The sequence below is a fragment of the Python bivittatus genome, unplaced genomic scaffold (genome assembly GCF_059951505.1).
Source record: "Python bivittatus isolate LINGU-HERP-01145 unplaced genomic scaffold, Pbiv_v1 ctg000850_np1212, whole genome shotgun sequence".
In the NCBI taxonomy this organism is placed as follows: domain Eukaryota; kingdom Metazoa; phylum Chordata; class Lepidosauria; order Squamata; family Pythonidae; genus Python; species Python bivittatus.
The window spans coordinates 6,437,871-6,459,473 of record NW_028277112.1 but is presented as its reverse complement, the minus strand read 5'-3'; the positions used below and the strand labels follow the sequence as shown (position 1 = coordinate 6,459,473).

At 37.1% G+C, this 21,603-nt stretch overlaps 1 protein-coding gene across 1 annotated transcript; it reads left to right on the top strand.

Annotated features, from left to right (window-relative positions):
- The first annotated feature begins 8 nt into the window (after nucleotides 1-8).
- Nucleotides 9-19,932, top strand: PTCD2 (pentatricopeptide repeat domain 2). Its single transcript, XM_015891483.3, has 10 exons — nucleotides 9-155; nucleotides 2,832-2,924; nucleotides 5,317-5,446; nucleotides 5,963-6,080; nucleotides 8,535-8,613; nucleotides 10,248-10,339; nucleotides 12,061-12,174; nucleotides 14,015-14,089; nucleotides 15,705-15,815; nucleotides 16,773-19,932. The coding sequence occupies exons 1-10, from the start codon at nucleotides 41-43 to the stop codon at nucleotides 16,995-16,997; spliced, it is 1,152 nt and encodes a 383-aa protein (XP_015746969.1). The 5' UTR covers nucleotides 9-40; the 3' UTR covers nucleotides 16,998-19,932.
- Nucleotides 19,933-21,603: the final 1,671 nt, after the last annotated feature.

The following is a 21,603-nucleotide window of genomic DNA, read 5'->3' as shown; positions in this document are numbered from 1 at the left end:
GTCCTTCCTGTAGCCGTTTTTCGTATATTCCGGAGGTAAGATGGCGGCGCTGGTGGTTCGAGCCTCCGGTCGGCTCCTGCTAAAGACGGCCAAGTGTTCCGCGGCTGGCGGGCTGGTTGCGGACAGATTTGGGAGCTGGAATAGCTTGCAAGGAGGTACATAGGAATTGAGAGAAGACAGTGGGGTGGAAGTTCGAGGTCCCTCTTTAAAAAGTGATCGGATAAATGGAAAGGCTGCTTTGCAGCAGGATATTTTTGCAGGACTCTGGGATTTGTAATGTGTAGTCATTAATAACAGCAACAATTGTGAGCCGCCCAGAGTTGTGTCTTAAGATGGACGGCCATACAAATTATTATTATTATTATTATTATTATTATTATTATTGATTGATTAGCCAGGAGCCATATCAGATTATAAGACAGAAGACAATAAGACCATATATAACAAAACAGAGTAAAAAGCAGAACTAAACGAAAATATTTATTCCTGTACCACCCCTATAGTTTACCCCAGTCAGATCCACATATGCAGTTCTCAGTTATACCATTTTATTCAGATAAAAGACTATTATATGTAATATTTGGGTTCTGATCACATATAAAACATGTGTATAGTGATTAACTAATTTTAGGTGGGGTTTTTTTTTTTTTTTAGTAGATGGCAGTTATAATGCAAGTTAGCATGTGTCAAACATTAAAGAGTTTAACTTGGTGATTCTTAGTTGATGCTAAGTTAAATATACACAGTTGCCACTTGTATTTATCCAGTTTACAACACTCCTTTAAAAAACTAGATAGTTGCAATGATCAGGTAAATAAGCTCAGAGTTGAGAAAAGTTTGGATTGGGCTAGATCATCTTTTTGGATAAATGGGTACATCTCAAATTTGGGGAGCATGTTGCTGTACCCCTCCCCCCTGTTCTCTGTCAATGCCAACTCATTCACAACAAAGTCCTTGGGGAAAAAATCAAACAGTTCTTCTGCCAAAAAGGAGGGCTCATGTCAATTTCACCCCAGACTCCACTATATGCATGGGAACAGTTGTAAGAATCTGCAGAATAATCCTGATCCATCCTGGCTGCTGTTTTGAAGTGGAATCAGCAGGGTATTGTGCATCTGGTCATGGGCAAAAAGGAAAGCTGAGCAGTTGCAGCAGAAGGGACTACTAAAGCTGTCAAGCCATCTTTCCCCTTTAGGACTTGTGAATAGTATGCTGCATCAACTGAACCCCTAGAGGTAGGATGTGGCAAACATTTCCACCAATGGGAATACAAGAATTTGTTGTTGCTAATGGAAAGCTTACCTTTTCTGTGATTTCAAATGTACTGCAACTGAACTAGAAAGAAATCAGTTCAGTTTAGATAGTTGCATGAGAACACTAAAGTCAGTACCTGATTCTGGGTTAGCCAACTTTCTAGACTGAAAAAGCTGCTTGGACAAGCAGCGAAACGTATCAAACCAAAAGAAAAGAAGTCCAGTTGCCATGACTCAACCTCCAGATAATTCCACCTGGATGACTGAGAATCTTCATCAACATACAAAGAGCCTATGTTTATTTGTTTGATTTATATTTCACCTTTTGTTCAAGAGCTCAAGATAGCATATACACTGCTCCCCAACTTGGCACGTAGTATATTCTGGAAATATAGATTAGAGAGGGAGAGTACTAATTATTTGTTGGGACTAGAATTTCTTTGGCTGTGTTCCCTGCGAACTCTTTCCATCAACATCAAGAGAAAGTCAAATTAGGGGAGGCAAGTACGCTAGTACAAATAGAAGATGTTTTGTGTTTATATAATGTGTTGTCAAAAAGTCAAGGAATACAAGAAATGTATTTTTTTTTTTTATCAGTACTATGCAAGTATGCACTGTATGAATGGGAATGGGTGAATAAGAATAAAGGGAGGAATGTGTAAAAGGATTTGGTAGACTATATTGGCCCAGTTCAGATTTAAATTGAATCCATTATTATGATGAGGTGGACAGTGTTTAATGTCTAGGGGTCACACCTAACAATTTTTTAGTGAAGACTATAGTTAGCAGACCAATAATGAAAAGTGGATAAGACCAAGTCACACATATGGACAAGACAAGGATGTTCTATTTGTTTTTTTACATTTTGGGAAGGTGGGGTTAGGATAGTCTTGTCTGTTTTTTAAACTATGTTAAGCTTATAGGAGTTGTACCATACTTAATGCATATTTTGTCCCTTAAAATGGTGGGAAAGTATGCTAATGATTTCCAGTAGTTACAGTCAGTTAGGGCTCAAGGAACTGCAAAAGAGAAATTTGAAAACCACAGGAGTTGTCTGCTCATGATTTAGAAGAATGAGTGATGAAAAAAGAAAAGGCTGGTGGCGGTGGTTTGGACTTTGAATTATTCAGCTTTTTCTTGCATCATATTCAAGGAAAGTAAAGGTTTTTCTAACCAGATAGAAACAAATAGGATTCCGATCCTTGTAAGATAAGGTAAACTAAAGTTTCCTGAGATTGAACATAATAGAAAACCATACTTTATAGAGAGATGAGTTTATATGCTTGACACTTATTGTTCTTGAGGAAATGAACTTATTAAAGTTTATTTTGCAAAACTTGATTGAATTTTACTGTTACACTAGAAGTGAACATAGTGGAAACTTATTAAAGTATTACAATACAATGCTTGTAATCATGTCACATCAGAATAGCATTAATTGCATAAAGGAAATAAGTCTCCAAGGTCTTGTGCCATTTTTCTAGTTGGAAGTATGGCTATTTAATTAAAGTTTAAAATGGTTATTTTTAGGATAAAGTAAGAATAAAACATTACTGTATTTTCTTGTTCCATTTTCAGCAAAACGTTATTTGTTAACAGAAGATGTTCTGCAATTACATAAGTTTCAGGAAAAGAAATTGGAAAGTGAATACAAAATATATGGCCAAAAAGGTATTTACATCAGATTAATTGTTTGCAAATAAAAATTGAGGAGCATAATTTTAATTTGTGATGAACAAGTTATAATTGTGCCAGTCCACACAGTATGATAGCTAAGGTACTCTTGTCTCTGTAAGCATCTTCCAAGAAAATAGTATTTATCTGCAATGCAATGCTATATTTTCCTACCAAGAATAAATACCAATTAACTTCAGGACTTTTGAGTAAGTATGTGTTAGGGGTATGCATTATTCAAAAGTGATTCCAAAAACGTGCTTCAAATATTGTGTGAACACCTCTCTGTTCTTCTGTACAAGCTGAAAAAACAATGCAACTGCTTCAGTGAACGGACTCATTAAAGCGATTCTTAAAACATCTGTTTCTCTTTTTGGGTCCGTGTAGAAACCTGAAAAAAGATATATCTGCTTTAATGAGTAGCAGAAAAATATTATGTTTACCTTATGTCCAAAGCACTTGTTTCAAATTATTTTTGAAACATGTACAGCTCTTGTATATATGAGATCTCATACCTTCAGATGGACAACTCACATCTGCAATCAAATCACAGAAGGAATGTCATGGGTTCTTTTGAAATCAAAACCAGACTCAATACCGACGAAAAGCACTGGAAACAGGGACCGTTGGTTTGTTTCGTTAATTGACTACAAGGAGGCACCTTGTGACCAGTGTCATCCTTAATGGGACTTTTCAGATGTGGGTAGCCAGATGTTATTCTATACAGTGCATTAGCTTTAATAGCTATCCAGGTCCTGGTGCTCAGCAGATGTAGGAAGGGTTATCCAGAAGCACTGTCAGAATGGCATATACAGTCTACCTTTCCTTAACCTCTCAGAGAAGAGAGATTGTATTTCCCTACAGAGGTTGTTTTGTACTTCTCTTTTGAGGTTCAGGGAAACTTTTTACAAAATAAAAAATAAATAAGGATAATTTTACAAAAGACAATTGTAAATTGTCAATTACTATTATATAAACAAATATATTACTGATAACATTCTATCTGTATGTATGACTTATTCCTATTGTCCTGTTTCACTATATTTCTCTAGTACAGTGTTTTTCAATCTCTGCAACTTTAAGATATGTGGATTTCAACTCCCAGAATTTTCCACCCAGCAACTCTGGGAGGTTGTATCCAAGTAGGTGATCAGATCTACTGGGTTACAACCCAGTTATTTCCTGATACTGGGCTCAAATTCCACTTCTTTTTGTCTAATCAGATTTTTATTCTCTCTGTGATGAAGTCAAAAAATTGCTTGAGTTGTTAGATCCAGACCTTTCTCAATAATGAATAAATCTACTTCTTTTCATCATCTGATCAAACCTACTAAATTTTCAGGAAACTTTTGATATGGCAGTTAATACTAAAAATACCTTAAAGTCAATTATATCCAGAAAGTTTTCAGACTGAACAGTCTGAAATGGGATATTTTCATTTAATATCTTAATTTTTATACAAGTAATTCCTTATGTTGAAATCAGAGTCGAGAGGTCATCTGAAACAGCTTCAAAAATCTTCAGTTTTCATTTTAGTTCAGTATATATTTTGCAATTGCAACTCCAGTCTGACGGGTAAATGATCACTTTCTGAGCTGTCATCCAGAGCATTCTTTTGTCTAAGAGTTGTTTAACAGTAGATATAATCATTATTCCAGCCTATCTAACAGGAGGTAGGTTCACCCCCAAGCCCAGAGAAATATCATCATCCACGGGAACTTGATGCTTTTGTCAGAATAATAAAGGCGGTGTTGCACTGCATTATTTTGTGCCCTCTGCAGATGCACCTGCACAGAAACAGTGTGAAACCTATTTGCACTTGTTTTCACTGCAACTGACCTAGAAGCACTTAACAGTCCCACAGTGTTCCCTCTAGATGACCAGTAACAACAACAACAAACCCAGCACCAAACCTGCCTCTCCCTTCCATCCATTTTGTGGTTGCTGGCACTGGAGGGGTCCGGGGAGGAGATGACATGCCGTCACAGCATCTTTGTTGCCATCCAGAGGCTGTGTGGCTTTTGGTAGCCTAGGCATGGTAGCCCTGGTCATCATGAGCAGGGAACACAGATGCAATTTCATGCTCTGTGACTCAAATGAGCCTGCTGCTGCCCTGGCAAGCTTGAGCTTCTGGCTGTTTGAGCTGGGCCAAGCTGGAAACCAGGATATTTTACTGGGTGGGGGGATGTGCTTGATATGCAGGATACCTCCCCCAAAACTGGGACTGTCCCAGCAAAACTAGGAAGTCAGATCATCCTACATATAAAGCAAAGCAATGATAAGCTTGGTTTTATTCTACCTGCCTCTGCAATGACGTATATAAACTTAATAGCCGATTATAAATACAACTGAATACAGTATAAATGATATACAATTATTTCAATTTCAGATGAGTTTTTCAGGACTATTGAAGAAAAGTTAGCAAATAATACACTTATCCTCAAAAATGAATTAGTAAATCTACTATATCTGTGCCAATCCAAAAATGAAATAGAGTTAGTCAAAAGAACCATATACAGGTAAGAGTCATTCAAATAACATGTACTTTCATTTGTATTTTCTTTGGTCTATCTCTGATCATGTGACAACAGGGGAGCTTTATAATGAGACTATTCTTAATGATTTTACATTTGATTTTTCTTCCTAAATGTCTTTTCAAGAACAACATTGTACATTACTGAAATATTTATATTTCATTCTCATAGAAATAATGTAAATCAAAACATAAAAGGAAAAAGTATATAGAATCTTGTACCAGCATCCAAAATTCATTTGATAGAAAGAGCTACTTTGGTGAGATAATGTAAGCTTCTCTTGTTGAATGGGGAGGGGGTTGTCACTATTTTGTGTTTTGTCATATTTAAATGACATTGGTTTTCTGGAAATCCTAAGCAAGTAGCTGTAAAATTCTGTTTTTTCACAGCATGTTGGTGTCTATCTTGTGGGAGATTCATACTGAGGTTATTTTTTTTCTCTATGTTCTCTATTTGGTGTTTAAGCTAAATTATCATAACAAAAAACTATCTTCTACTCAGGTATCATGAAGAGAACAGAAACAGGGCCTTTGGAGAGTTCAGATTTGGACCTATATTTATGAGGCTATGTTATGAACTAGACCTTGAAGCAGTTGCACTGGAACTCATCAAAGACCAGGTAAAATTCAGGATGTTTGTATTGTTTTTACTTTCTTTTATTCTAATTATGGAATTCAACCCACAGGGCAATTTTTTTTTTCCTATACAACCATTGTTCAATCTGTATATTATAACCAAAAATTTAGCCCACTTTATCATACATTCTTTTACTTCTTCTTCTGTTTCAAATGCCATAAAAGTTTTAGCAATTACATGTTTATCATTTGTACACAATTCTATTTCAAAATCAGTCTTACAACATTCAATACCATAAACTCTTTTGTCTACTTTAAATCTTTCTAATAGCTGTAAATAAGAAAACCATTGGCAACTATATCCCACCAGTTCTTCTCTTAATTTTACTTTGTATTGCCCTTGACAAAATTCTAGTATCTCATGATGAGTTAGCCATTTGTGTTTGCCTGTTATTTCTTATCTATAAAATGCTCCTTGTGCTGAGAGCCACAAAGGTGTTTTCAGACACAACCTGGGTTTGTATCTATTCCATATTCTCAATATGGCCTGCTAATGTAATTATTTTTAAAATCCACATTAACCTTGACTTTATTGTACCACAAATATCCACGCCACCCAAATCTCAGGTCATGTCCTTCTAACTCCAAGAGCCTTCTCAGCAGCACCCACTCTTTCATCCAAACCAAACAGCAAGCTGCAAAATACAATTTCCAGTCAGGTAAACCCAATCCTTCTCTTTCCTTTGCATCTTGTAACACCTTGTATTTAACTCATGGTTTTTTCCCCTGCTGCACAAACTTAGATATATCCTTTTGCCACTGTTTAAATGATGTATCAGTTGTCAAAAGAGGTATTGTCTGAAACGACTTAGTTATTCAGAGATACCAGCCTTGTAAACACTCTTCCGTCTCTGATTTATTTGTTCACTTTCAGGGGTGTATGTGTGTTAGAGAATCTTTTGCCCTGGTTGGATCTCAGGGACCCTGTCTTTACCATGCTTTTATTTTGGGAAGTGAACGGGGGCTTCTTGGCATGCCAGATTGTGTCTCTTTGCAAACACTTTGGTTCTTTGGATCACAAGTCTGCATATTGATTATCTATCAGGTTACCAGAACATGAATATCTGTCATACAGAGGATTTGTTTATACCATCAACATCCACATTCTAGCATTAATTCAGATTTGTTCTCTAAAGCAACTTTCTTTGCCACCTTAAATAATATATCTTAGACACCTTAATTGTTGTTATAGATCTTTGGATGGCTCTATAGAACTAAAATATATATGTAAAGTAATTGTAATCTTAAAAGCAGCAGCAACCTTACACAAATCTTCGGTTTTGCTTGTAGATCATCCTCACAATTACAGAGAATTTGGCTTTTAAAAGATGAGCTTAGTATTGCTATTTCATTGATAGGAATAATAATTATACAAATGTAACTGGCATAATTTTGGAGATTAACTGTGTAATCCTATGGTATACTTGGAGCAAGGGATAGTGGAAAGGCGGGGGAGAAGATGGGTGAATGTTCATCTCAGAACAGGTAACTCAGTCCAGCTGCTGTTAGATATGAGAAAAAGCATTTCAAAGAAACTGTCAGGTCTGTTATGTTCCAATCCCAACGAAGAAAAATCTCTTGAAACTCGTAATAAGTTCAAAAAGAAGTTCATTTATTGAGATGCACATACAGCTTTAAAGCATTGCTGAAACTAAAACCCTGAGCTTTCTCACTCTACTTTTACCCCCTTGTTACCCCTCCTTCTTCTCAGCCAGTCCTGGTTTTCATGTTGGTACAACCTTGTACATTCCTGACTTTGGATAACAGTCCATCTGGGTTAATGGTCTCCCTTTCCTTACTCCCCCCTCCCCCCTACTAAACAAATGGCAGAAACGAAGCAAGCAACTAATGAACTGATAGATTGATTGCTGGAGATTCTGATAGAAACTTCACCTTAATCAATTCACTATAACTAAGGCTGAGATATTCTTCTCAGAGTTTTCAAGATTCTGTACTTATCTCAGACTAGCATTAAAGAAATCTTCCCGAAATCCTAGTTGCTCTTGCTTTCTTGGTCTTGCCAGTTACATGGGATTCAACACTTGGAAGTAGGTCTTACTCACTTCATTGGGGATTACTCCAAGGTTTGAGTACAGTCTACTACAGCCTATGATTAAGATCCAAAGGAACACATTCCGTGGTCTTCGCATTGCCAAGAACTTTTCAAACCAGTCTTCTAATAAATCACCCTTTAACCTCTGAAAATTTATCCTCAGAAGTAGTGTAGTGATAAATGTATTTTCCACTAAGAATGATAAAGCTGTTCTCTCCTAAATAAACATCCACAGTTGGCGAGTATGAAACTGAAATTTAAGGCCCTGAATTTTTATCCAAGAGTTTTTCCCAAGCATTATGAATAGAATGGTTTCAGTAGAAACAATATTTGGATTAAGACAGTCAATAGAGGTATATATTTTGTTTCTTTTTTTTCCTTTCAGACTCTAAAAGGCTTCTTTGGAGATAACACATCATTCAATATATTAATGAACATGTTGTTTGAAAAAGGCCATTATGAAGGTAAAGGAAAGATAATATGAATCAAATAATAATACAATACAGTTTGCCACAGAATAATTCGATCTCCTAAGAAACTTTACATGATTATTCTTGGGTGTTAAAGAGCTATAACACTTTTCATAAAGATAATTGTACCTCTCTTAATTCTGTGCTCATTAGATGTTTGTTTTCGTTCAGTGAGTGTAATCATGCTTAGTACTTTTTTGGAGTTTTAAAAAATTCTACTTTGTCACTTGTACAGTTGTTTTCTTTTGGAAGCCTGGGAAATTTTAAATCTTGACAGGATTGAATTTTATCTGAGACAGCAGTTCCTTTGCTCCATGGTACATGGCATTGAATGTACATGTCTATTAGGAAGGAAGAGTCATTCTAGACCATTGTTTTTCAACCTTGGCAACTTGAAGATGTGTGGACTTCAACTCCCAGAATTCCCTAGCCAGCATGCTAGCTAGGGAATTTTGGGAGTTGAAGTCCACACATCTTTAGGCTGTCAAGGTTGAAAACACTGTTCTAGACAATAATTCCAAGTAAGTGTGTATAGTGCTGCATGTTTATGCCATTTAAAACTGAAAGCCAGCACCACAGCACTTATGACATTTCTAGATATCATTCACGGACCTCCAAAATGGAATCAAAATGGTATTCTTTTTCAGAAAAACCCAAATCTCAAGACATGTTGCCGTGAGGTTTTGCAAGACATCATTCACTTTATGTTTTAAATTTCAGATGCTGCCTTTGTATTTGTCGAAGATTTTGTAATGGTTGTGGGTCCCTGGGAATATTTTTAACTTGTAATTTTGAAAGACCCCTAATTCAGATGCAGAATCACCCTTTCTAATCACTGCATGATGCAAGAATTGCAAACAAAGTTATATTTGGACATCAATGCTGAAGCCTAATATGCAATTTTATTCCAATTGTTACAAGTTATAAATAGTAACAATAAAACAAAAATTGATATACCAAGCTTTTCACTATCACATAGTACCTTGTTTTTCTACTTTTTTATTAAACTTTTGGAATCTTAGAAGTTAGGTATAACTCATTTCTAATTGGAGTCCCCAACATGGAGACCATGGGCTGCATTGTTGATAGCCATATTCCTTGGCCCCTACCAGGTCTTTGCTCCACCTAATGTAATTTTTAATACATGCTATAATTGCAGTGCACTAATCTAGTATTGTCTTAGCTTACAAGAATGCATATGGATCCCATAGGCATTCTTGGAAAGTAAAAGTGGTAAGCAGCTGTATCCTAGTGCTTCCTCTGGAAATGTGCTTGCCTATTAAAAAATGGAAAAAAGATAACTATAGTAAGAACTTTACAAGTTTGCCTCCTGATAAATCAGTGTTTTGTGACTGGTGCCACCCACCATGGCAACCATTGTATATATCAAGCTCTTCCTATGGCAGAATTTATGACAGGCATTCAAATATGCCAAAAAAACCTATTTGCCCCCAAAAGTTGAGAACTCGTGAGTTAAAATAAAGAATTTAGTGGTATTTAACTGATCTCCCAAGTATTTTTTTAATAAATAATTTATTTCAGTTGCAAATATTATTAATTAGCAGTTGGAGTGTGCGATTATCTACAAATACTGAAGTAATGCTTAAAATTAAAATTACATTCAACAGATGCTCTGGAAGTGCTATTAGAAATGGACAGGGAAAACGTCAGATTCAGCCAAGACACCTACTTGCTTGCATTTGCAATATGCTACAAACTGGTAATAATATGTATTGTTTAAGTTGTGTTTAATATCATTTTGTGTCTATGTTTTTCTTCAATAAATGTGCATCCTGAAGCCTACAAATAAGGCCAAACCTATGGTAATAACAATTTACTAGATGGGGACAAGATCACTGAATGGCTGTATTCCTTTTTTCTCTATCTTGCTTCCAGTGGTGCTTTGTCAAGCAGCAGCAGACACTAAGATTTCCCTAGAGTTAAACAGATGGTATTTTATAGCCATTGAAACAGAAATGTGCATGTTTTGCATATAGTCATAGGTGAATCAGGAATATGATTTTTTAAAGTTAAATATTAAGGGATAGATCTATGTCCTATAAAATAGCATTTGCTATTTTGACATAAGAACATAATAACCTTGTTGCCTCAGACTATGACTTATCAAATCCAATGTTTCATATGGCCAGCCAGATTCAAAGAGTTCACAATCTGAGACAGAAGGATAATAGTTTTGGTCTACTGTGGCTATATAGCAGCTACCTATGATTCAGGTGGTAATTCACAGCCATTGAAACTAGTAGCCATTGATCTTTCTTGCATTGTCTGTAGTCCCCTTCTAAATTACCACATTAGCTGTGAATACCATAGTTCAGCTATACAGTGGTACCTCTACTTACGAACGCCCCTACTTACGAAATTTTCGAGATACGATCAGCTCCGGCCCCAAAAATTTACCTCGACTTACGAACTCGCCTTGACTTACGAACCGGATCCACGGCCATTTTCCGCCCGTTCCACATGGTCCGCGGCCATTTTCCGCCCGTTCCACGTGGTCCGCGGCCATTTTCCCCCGTGCCACGTGGTCCGCGGCCATTTTCCACCCGTTCCACGTCGTCCGCGGCCATTTTTCCACCCCTGACACGTGGTCCCCGGCCATTTTTCCGCCCGTTCCACGTGGTCTGCGGCCATTTTCCGCCCGTTTACTTCGACTTGCGACCAACTCGACTTGCGATCAGAGTCACGGAACGGATTAAGTTCGTAAGTAGAGGTACCACTGTACATTGTGTAAAGTACATCATAGTCATCAATAGTTGCATAAAACTATGATATACAAAAGCAGATCTTTTCAGTAATACAAAATAACCTCGCTAGGCTTTGTAAAGGTTACAGCAAAATAGATATCAACCACAGCCATTTGGTCGGTGTTTTGACCAATATAAAAAGCTGTCCCCAGTGAGTATCTTACTAATAAATTAAGTTTACCTTCTGTGAGGAGAGATATGTATGTTCCTTACTCCACCTGGATCTCTTCCCCCCTCAAGAAGCAGTGGAATTTTCAACTGTACAAAGGGGGGAAGTTTGATAGCTTGGAAATAATGCGACGTGGGGAGGAGATATGTTTCTTCCTTCACCTGTATCTGACACAGAGGCATGTTGAAGTTTGCTATCTATTGATTTCTAGAAATAAATGGTCTTCCACTAGACAGGTACTGAATATCAGCTTTCCTGATGTGCTCACAAATTAATTAATCATGTTGGAGAACCCACTGAGCTCAAGTTTTCAAGGGAGTTTACAAATGGCCTGCTTCAGTTTGTTTTGTTTTGTTTTTATAATTGGTGGATTATTTTTTTTTTTGCCATGCACAAAATTTTAAGGTGTGAGCAGTTTTCATATTCCAGGCACTTGGAATTCAGTAAAGTTCTGACATGTAGTCTGCACTGCAATTACACATGCACTAAAAATATTCCATTCCACAGAACAACCCAGAGTCTTGGAAAATTGTTAATCAATTGCTTGAAGATAAGCATCTCCAGAGATATGAGCTTTCAAGAAGAACACAATATTTTGTAGTAGCACTTGCTCTGAAACAGGTACAGGATTATTCACTTCTATTATCTGTGCAGCTTGATGTTCTGTATCCTTGGATGTGTGTCTGTTCAACAACATTAGTGCAGATGTTCTGGTTACATGGACCTTGTTCTTTCCATCCTAGGGATTATCTTACTGCATTGATGCAATACAAATATTTGTGATGTATCTCATAGATTATTTTTGAAGAGGAAAGAGGGGGCTTTTTGTGATACCAGTTTTGTTTGGTTAAAGGAACTAAACCTGAAACAACATATAAGAAAAGCTGATATTCTCAGTTAATTTGAAAATTGAAATTAAACTATGGCAAAATCAGAACATTCTTTGACATGGGGATGACCAATTGGCAACTTAAGGGCAAGATTTGATTACTTAAGGATCTTAATTTTCTCCAATGGCTTTAATCTAAAATTATTTTTAAAATAGCAGTTTTTAAAAATTGGAGATATTCAGGAAGCAATTTAGTTCTTCGACTTTCAGTTGAAATCTTAAAGTATTATAGGGATTTTTAGCTATAAAAACTGAATTTTATCCAATATGGGTCAATTATTTCTTTTATTATTCTTCAGAATATAATGTCCTAGGAAAACACAAATATTGATAATCAACGGAGGTATCTTCAGCAAACCATGTTTTTATTTATTTAATACAATTTAGAAGCCGCCAATTCCAAATGATTGGGTGGCTTATACTTAAAAAAGCATTAACAGTAAAAAAATAAGGAAACAAACTGTAGGCGTCCAGAGGGTAAACATCCTACAGGAGCTTAATCACATTCTGCCTCCAAGGCCTGGGGGACAAACAGGTTTTCAGTGATTTTCTGAACATCATCAGGGTGGAGGGCATATGGGTCTCTGCTCTTTAACTTTAAGACAACCCCCAGATTGTTTACCAGTCTTGAATGGAGAATACTACCCTATCGAAGAATAAAGATGGAAAGTCCCCAGAGCCCGGGTCCCAAATCTCCACAGCCACTTGGTCATAACAGGATTCAGCCTGAATCTGTTCCTCCTCATCCATTCTCCACACACTGGGACAAGAACTCGATAGCATCACTTGGATGCCCCATGGTCAAGATGTACAGTTGGGTATCATTGGCATACAGTGATACCTAACCCGAAACCAAAGGATAACCTCACCCAGTAGTTTCTTATATATCAGTGTTGTCCAAACTTGGCCACTTTAAGATGAGTGGACTTCAACTCTCAGAATTCCCCAGCCAGCATGGGGAATTCTGAGAGTTGAAGTCCACTCATCTTAAAGTGGCCAAGTTTGGACAACACTGTTATAGATGATGCCAAAATGATGGCACACATATAGCGACATCATGCCAATGTTGTCTTTATATATATGACTCCAAACATCTGGAACAAGTATAAAAGTAATGGTATTTGGGTAGTGATGTCATTTTGTATATGTTGCAATTTGCTTCCTTCGTCCGTCCTTATGGACAACTGTGATCACCTAGACTGTTTTTTTAAAAAGATATTTTCAGAAACAAAACTCGTGCTGAGAAAAAAAAATTCAGATAATTTTAAAATGGTGGTGCTTGCCAGTTTTGAGGTGGACTCAAAGTGAGTTGAGCAACATACAACAGTGATGAATGTTAAAGTGATCCTCTGGACATGGTTGAACTCCAACTCCCAGCAGCTTAGTCAGTGTGGCTAACTGAGAGAAGATGGGAATTCACCATCTATTGCTCAGTTCTGATTTAGAACAATGTACAGTATGATAGGTCAATTTATTATTGAGAGATTGTGAGAGCCAGTTGTCAAGGTTTAAATAAAATGTTAAGCAATATTTTTAAAGCATGGCTAATTATTATTTTTGTTTCTTCTGCAGAATGATTTTATAAAGGCCCATTACTATTTTTCACAATTACAACATACAGAAAGTATAGTATATGATAATCTAAAGGTAAGTGCGCTTAATTTGTATGTTCTGAGTTCTGAAGATGATTTTTTTTTAAGGAAAGGATGTCCATTGTCTTAACTTATGGCAAGTTAGCTTCTGCTCTATTCCATGCTAATTAAAAAAAAAATCTCTGTCTTATACTGTTTTCTTTATGTCCTTAATTTGCTTAAGGGTTTAGATTTGCTTTTTGGCAGATCAACACTGGAAAAATGTAAGCAATTATCCATTTACTGCTTCTCAATTCTGTTTTTAAATAACCAATGGTTAAACTATTAAAATGTGCTGGCAAAACCTTTTCTGTGATTCATATCAATGATATGATTATATGGAATATTCTCAAAATCTTTTGTTAATAAAAAATTCCATGGCAGCAAACTTAGGAGCATATAAATTAACTCACAAGATGTTGAAAGAACAGTGAAAGGAGATGATCTCAGAGAGGATATACCATTGAAAATGAGAGCAACTATTATTGCATTGAAGTCAGAAACATCTATATGGGAGTGGTGGGAAGAAGGATAGGTGGAGGAAGGGACAGCAGATAGATGACAATAAGCAATCTAGCCCTTCTTTCGGAGCAAAACAAGTACAATTCCTTCTTCCCCATTCTTCCATCATATACAGTACATATCAATTTTCTCAGCTTGTTGTAATGACATGGACTTGGAGGGCAGTAATGACTTCCATAGTAAAGGCAAGAAAATTCCTAAGCAGCCCTTTCTAGCATAGCGTTCTCCAGGGGTACTGGGCTACGTCTCCTGATGTGGAGATCGCCAGGGTGAAGAAGGTTGCTCTGAAATTTCAGTCCCAGCATGTTCTTTCCCTTAGTCATGTCTGTTGTCATGAATAAAAAATACTTCTAGGTAGAATTAAAGAGACAGAAAGGTTTTGTATCACAAGTTTTATTGTCACTTTTGTAATGGAAATTTTATATTGAAAAATAAATCTGGAATTTGCCACAGGCGATGATCAGCAGTAGCTGAGGAATCCATAAGGGTACCACGTTCTCCCCTCTTTATTTATTTATTTTTATTTATTTATTATCAAACTTGTATGCCGCCCATCTCCCCCAACGGGTGATTCTGGGCAGCTCACAATAATAAAAAAGGAAAAAACACAAGTCCCTCCAACCATGGATAAAATCTATAAATAATTAAAAAACATATATTAAAAATGCCCTAAAAACCTCCTATAATTTTTAGCCCTAAAAACCTGAAAGATGCTGGGGGGGGGGGACAAATCCATCACCCCACCAGCCATCTCCACAGGTGCGGGCCCCCCTCTGGCCCCCAGGGCTTCTGGCAGAGCCAGGATTTAATCCCTTTCCCAAAGGCCATGAGGGAGGGGCACACCACACCTCAGGAGGCAGGATGTTCCATAGGGCGGGCGCTGCAGCAGAAAAGGCTCTCTGCCTAGACCCCACCAATCGAAATTCCTTGACTGGTGGGGTCTACAACCTGCCCCTTCTGCTGGACCCCTTATGAACAATACATTCTATTGACGATCGTCAGGGCTACTGGTACAAAAGAACTTTTGATCTGTCTGTTTAGAAGGGTTTTCTTCTGACATAATCCAGAATTTGTGAAAGCTTTATTCTTTTGTGGTGTTTGTATTGAAGATTCTTCTTTTGGCTGCCTTTGGAAATCTAAAAAATCTTGTGCAAACACTGGAAAAAGCTTCAAAAATTGATACCTCTTTTGTGAGAAAACCTAGCTTCTGCAAGGACGTGGTAAGTGGAAATTAATTGATAGAAACAGGCTTTTTTCATAGCTAAGAGTCCAGCTCATTTTTTTCATCTCAGGCAGGGATTCTCTTTATCACATCAGGACTTTAGGGGGGTGTCTCTGTGCGTGTGTGTGTATAACCAACACTTTTAGCCTTTTTTGCTGCATGCTGAAAGCACTATGAAATGTGTTGCTGATTTCTTCTTGAGCTGTTTCTGTAGCAGCTGAAGTGTCATCCCAAATGCAGCACAAATGATTTTTTCAATTTATTCTCAAGGAATAAATTGGCAAGCATTTTATGCCAGGAATAAATGTACCCATGCTATCATGGATATCTCAGTTGTTTCTCCCACATCTTGCTGAAATGTATTGCATTATTTGCTAGATTATTTGTACTACTATATACTTTTCATCACCCACAAACATTACATGTTCAAGAGAACAATCCCTGTTCCTGGTTTTTCAGCCCAAGGTAAATTACATTGTAAATAGTGAGAATTATTGCTCACTGATGCATCCTGTTTATTTATAAATAAATCACAATCTGAAAACAATTTAACAATAGTTATCTTGAAATAACCATTCACGTGAACTGCCTCCTAACATATTGATAAAGCTTTCTGAACTGGGTTACCCTTAGGAATATTTTTTTTATCTAATCAGTCCCAATTAACAAATATTCAGGCATAGTATTCTGGTGTATGTGTAATGATGTGCAAGTTTAAAACTTCTCTAGCTTGTGGCTTTCAGTTGCACAGGATAAGCATTGATGTATAGAGCTGCAGATGAATGTAAGCATCACAGGTGTTGTGTTCTTTCATAACAAATAGTCAGGAGGAATTGGACTAGGTGTGGGAGGGGGTCTTGTTTCTGTACATTTGGTAAAAGTTGATCATGATTTGGCATGGAAAAGACAGTGATACAGTTTTGTTGATGCTGATTTATTTGCTGTAATCTCACAGTTGACTGCAGCCAGGAAAAAACTTGAAGTCAATCCACACCTCATTATTCAGTTTGAAGAAACCATCACCAAGTTAAATGTCTCAGGACAGATAAATGAACTGACTCTGGATGACCTGCTGTGTGAGGTCCCACATCCAAAAGGGTACAAAATGCAGCTGTTGAAAGAACTGAAACGGAGTCAACGCACTTTACGGCCACTTCAATCTTTTCTGCTGACTGATTGAGTGCACTTTCCCCATTAGGAATTCTATCCCATAATACATCTCCCTTTCTTACAAGATTTTCATTTAGTGTGTTTTCTTGGATGAATACTGATGTTCATAAATGATATGAATGGTTTTCCTGGTATATTGCCAAGAAAATAATGTAAAGACCTAACATAACTTCAAAGTAAGCATTCTGCAGGAACAGTTAAAACAATCTGCAGGGAAAATTAGAGCTTGCCAAGCTCATCAAGGCCTTTCTTGATTCCATATTTCCATACTCCTTGGTTCCTGTTGGAGAGGAGATGGTATGGAGAAGACAGAAACAACTGTTTTTCCCTTGCTTTGTCCATCTGAGCAGTTCATTAAAGGAAAGAACCTCCATTAGATAAGCAAACATAGTGTTGGGCTAGGGAGACCCAGATTCAGGTCCCCACGTAGCCACAAATTTCACTGGGCCTTTTGGGCTATTAACACATCACATTCATCCATGGTCACTTAAGCACAATTTTGTTAGTAAACCAAATTGGCTACATTCATTCTGTATGCCAAGCTATAAACCACAGTGGCCCAAAGTCACCCAGCCAGCTTTCATGCCTAAGGGAGGCCTGGAACTCAAAGTCTCCTGGTTTCTAGGGCAGAATCTTAACCATTACACCAAACTGGCTCATGATATGACAGTATGCTATAAATCCCAATTAATATGGTTAGTTTATGGTTCATTGTGTAGTGGGAGCACAGATCGTTGCACTGATTCAGTAAATCATGATTCAGATAGACATGAGTTATTTTGCATGTAGGCACACAGTTCATGTGCTTTCAAGCAAACGTTTTGGAACCTTCTGAAAAAATGATCTGTAGAAGATTTGGGAAGCCCTTATAAAATGCCTACCATCTCTGCTCTTCCCTCCATCTATTCCCCAAGCCTGCCAATTTATAACAGATTCTTCTGCAGTCCTACATGATTTCAATTTGTCTTGCTGAGTTGGACTGAGAATCCCTTAGTTTTTAGCATGTAAACATTGTTATTTTCATGGCAGTATGTTTACCAGAATTCAGAATTGCCCCAGTACTACTAAGGAAACATTTCATAATGTCTTAATAAGGAATCATTTTCTATGAAAAAGGATCCTGAACGCTTAAAGAAGCAAGAACTGTGAGGGATCACAGTTACAGAAGCTATGCTGCTAGACTGGTAAATGTAAAAATAATACAAAACATGGAAATATCATTGAAGCTGCAATCCTAAGCATACTTAGGTGGAAATAAGTACTGTTGAATTAAGGAAGCTGGAGTCAGTCTGAACTCTATGTGTGATGTCTGTATCAGACACAAATGAACAAGATTTTGCTAACGTATGTCTCCCTTATATTTGTATATAGCAACAAAGAACATATCTCTATGCACCCCTATCTTCAAGTATTTTTTTAAACCAACTTTAGACAAAGAAATAGGAACTGAATTTTTGATTTTTCAATATCTTGTCAAAATACTGTAGAACAGACAGTAGAGGGTGCAGTATTCATTCTTTGTAAAACAATCCATCTGGTTTGAATGGGATACAAATTATATTGTACTGGGTACAATTTTAAAAATCTGTATTACCTTCTGTGTTACAAAATTAGTTACATATAAAATTATGAATGCACTGAAATATTTCTAAGTGTGAGACCACATTTTCAGGCCAAGGATAACTGTAATGCACAACCTCATAGGACTTTCTTTTGGACCTACCTCGTCACCTGCAAGCTGGGGAACAAGAGCTGGACTTAACCCCAACTTTCTACTTTTAAGAGAGAATGAAGACTTTCCTTTTTACCCAGGCCTGGATTATTTTTATTTGAACTGCAGTTTTAACTGGGTTAAATGTATTATATACTTATTAGTATTAATCTGTTAGCCGCCTTGAGCAATTTAGAGATAAAACATGAAGAGTACTCATAGAAATAATGCAATAAAGGAATAGGCCTTGCATTGTCCCATGCTTATCAAGCATCCACCAGTTATTTATTCTGCTTAAGACATCAATGTTTCACTAGGCCCTTCTTGAACATGCTTCTCCAGACCCTTCTTTTCCTCCAAAACAAAGAGAACAACACTAACACTGCTGTAGAAGAAAGGTAAAAACATACCTCAGTTATTTGTTCATCCATTCAACTTGTGGAATCCTGTGGCACCCTTGGTGGTTGTATATAAAACATCCACAGTAAGAAATAGATCAGCCATAAGAAAAGCATACGTACAGTCATTCAGAGTAAATTGTGCCAGTCACTCTACAAATGCTCTACCAAACAGTTTGAGCATCTCCCTAAAAGGAACCAAGCAGGGCGGGGGGTCAAGCCTGCTCTCAGCCAGGACACTATTCCAAAGAGTAAGTGCTGCTATGAAAAAGTAGTACCTCTGCAATTCTTCCCTGTTCACTAGTGTTGATTATGGCAGAACTAGATGGCCTGGAGATATTCAGGTGCCAAACCATAGAGGCCTTTCTAGTTCAAAACTCATGTTTTCAATTGCAACTGGAAGGGAGCCAACTTCTGCCAATGGGTTTTCATGGCAGTCATGCAGAAGTGATTTGTCACTTCTTGCCTTGGAGATGTTTTTCTGCTTCCCAGCCTAACCTACAGTGCTGCATTTTCTAGGTAACCTCTCCAAGTATTCCCAGATCCAAATCTGGCTATCTTCTGTTGTTAGCTAGGCAAGAAACTATAAATGGGATCTTTAAAACTCCAGTTCCAGCTGTACTTATTAGGTAGTCAGCTGGATGTAATTCAGTTGAATTCAAGCAGAAGTTTAGAGCAAAGGGTTCCTTCTCTGCTGTTTTAGTATTACTAATTCTTGCAATAAGGCTAGGGAACCTGTGGCTCTTTATCTGTGGCTGAGCCACAAGGAGCAGCCACTTCAACCAGCCGAGGCATGCTGGAAGTTACTCAGCAGCATCTAATGCACCATGGATTCTTCACTCCTGATGTTAGGAAAGTTGTCTATGTATAGCTAAACACATTGTGCAAAGCAAGACAAATACAATTTATTCTGTAAACCATGATTAAACGATGGCTTAGTGTGTTGCATAATCCTACTGCCTCTTCAATCAGTTATCATAATCTTGAAATACCAATGTCATTAGTTTGCAAAACTTACTATCAAGCTTTAAAGATTTCTTAGATACTGAATATTGAGAAAGAACATGCATAGCAGCAAAATCACTTGTTTTCAGCTATACAACTACCTTGAGCTACCTTGTGATGTGGATGGGAAGGCAGGTGATAAGAAGGATTAGAAGAAGGCTGGTAGAATGTAAACTAGGTTCTCTTATGACAGCTCCCTGGCTGATTTGCAAGAGTTCAGCAAAGATTTCCAATTCCTAATAGTTGATTAACACAGGAACAAAAAGGGTTTTCCTTTCTTCCTCTACTTCCTCTACTTTCTACTTTCATCTACATTAAATGAAGTATCTGTCCTGTATGTGCAGGCATTTGTACAGAGCTCCCCTTTGCTTTTTGTCCACTAAGCCACTTTTTACATATGGCCCTTGTAGACAGGCCTGGAGGTGCTAGTGAAAAGCAAAGTAGACCCACCGAGCCCAATAACAGCTGCTGCTGATCAAGGAATATACCTATCTTTTTTTTTATAATAACTTTTATTAAATTTTAGAATACAAAAAGATGAAAACTAACAACTAGAAATCAAGAAGAGGAATAGAAAAGAAGAAAGAGAGAAAAAAAGCAAAAGGAAAGAAACAGAAAGAAACAAATACAGAAAAAGAATGATTTCTGACCTTTTACAAGTAAAACATACATTAAACTCTTACTCTAAGATGTCAACATCCATTTTTTCTATAATCTATTAATTTTACTAATCAAATCCATACATCATCATTTCATTTCTTTCTGTTTCCCACAAAAAGTCCAAATGGGGTTTCCAAATATCATTAAAATTAGCCAATGTCTTTAATTAAAGCTGTCAATTTTGCCGTCTCAGCTAGCTCCATCAATATACCTATATTTTTTGAAGATTTCTAACTGAACATAACCTTCATATGGTAGTCCCTTATCCCTATTCTCATATTTTGTCACGTTGAACTTGTGGTTTTCACTCACATGGTTCCTTTTTTTTGTTTTCTTTTTCATGTATTGCTTTTAGAAGTTTCATTTCAGGTAAGAGGAGCTGATATCAGATGTTGAAGGTACTGTTAAAAGTAAAGCTGGCAGATAAGTCAAATAAAACAGGCAAATAAAATGCATAAATATTGCAGCTTAAATGTCCCCCCCCCCCAAAATAGAATGTCTTAAAAGAAGCATGTTATTTTAAACACTGTCTGAGCATTGAGTTTGACCCAAAGGACATTATAATAATTACATAGTTATAGTAATATCATTCAGTTGGTTGTGTCCAAAGTAGCAAAAGGTGATATGTCAGTGAAAGGTCCCTTGTTTCTCCATCTGAATTGATCTCTCCCTTTCACAGTTATGGAATTACATTCACTATTCTGTTGCATCTGTCAGTTATGGGGGCACCTCCAGGCCGACTAACTTGCTGCAAGAACCCAGTGGCTTGTGTGTTCATAATACTAGCTCATTCCTGGGAAGCTGAACCAATCACTTCCTAGCACTGTCAAAAAACCCTGCAC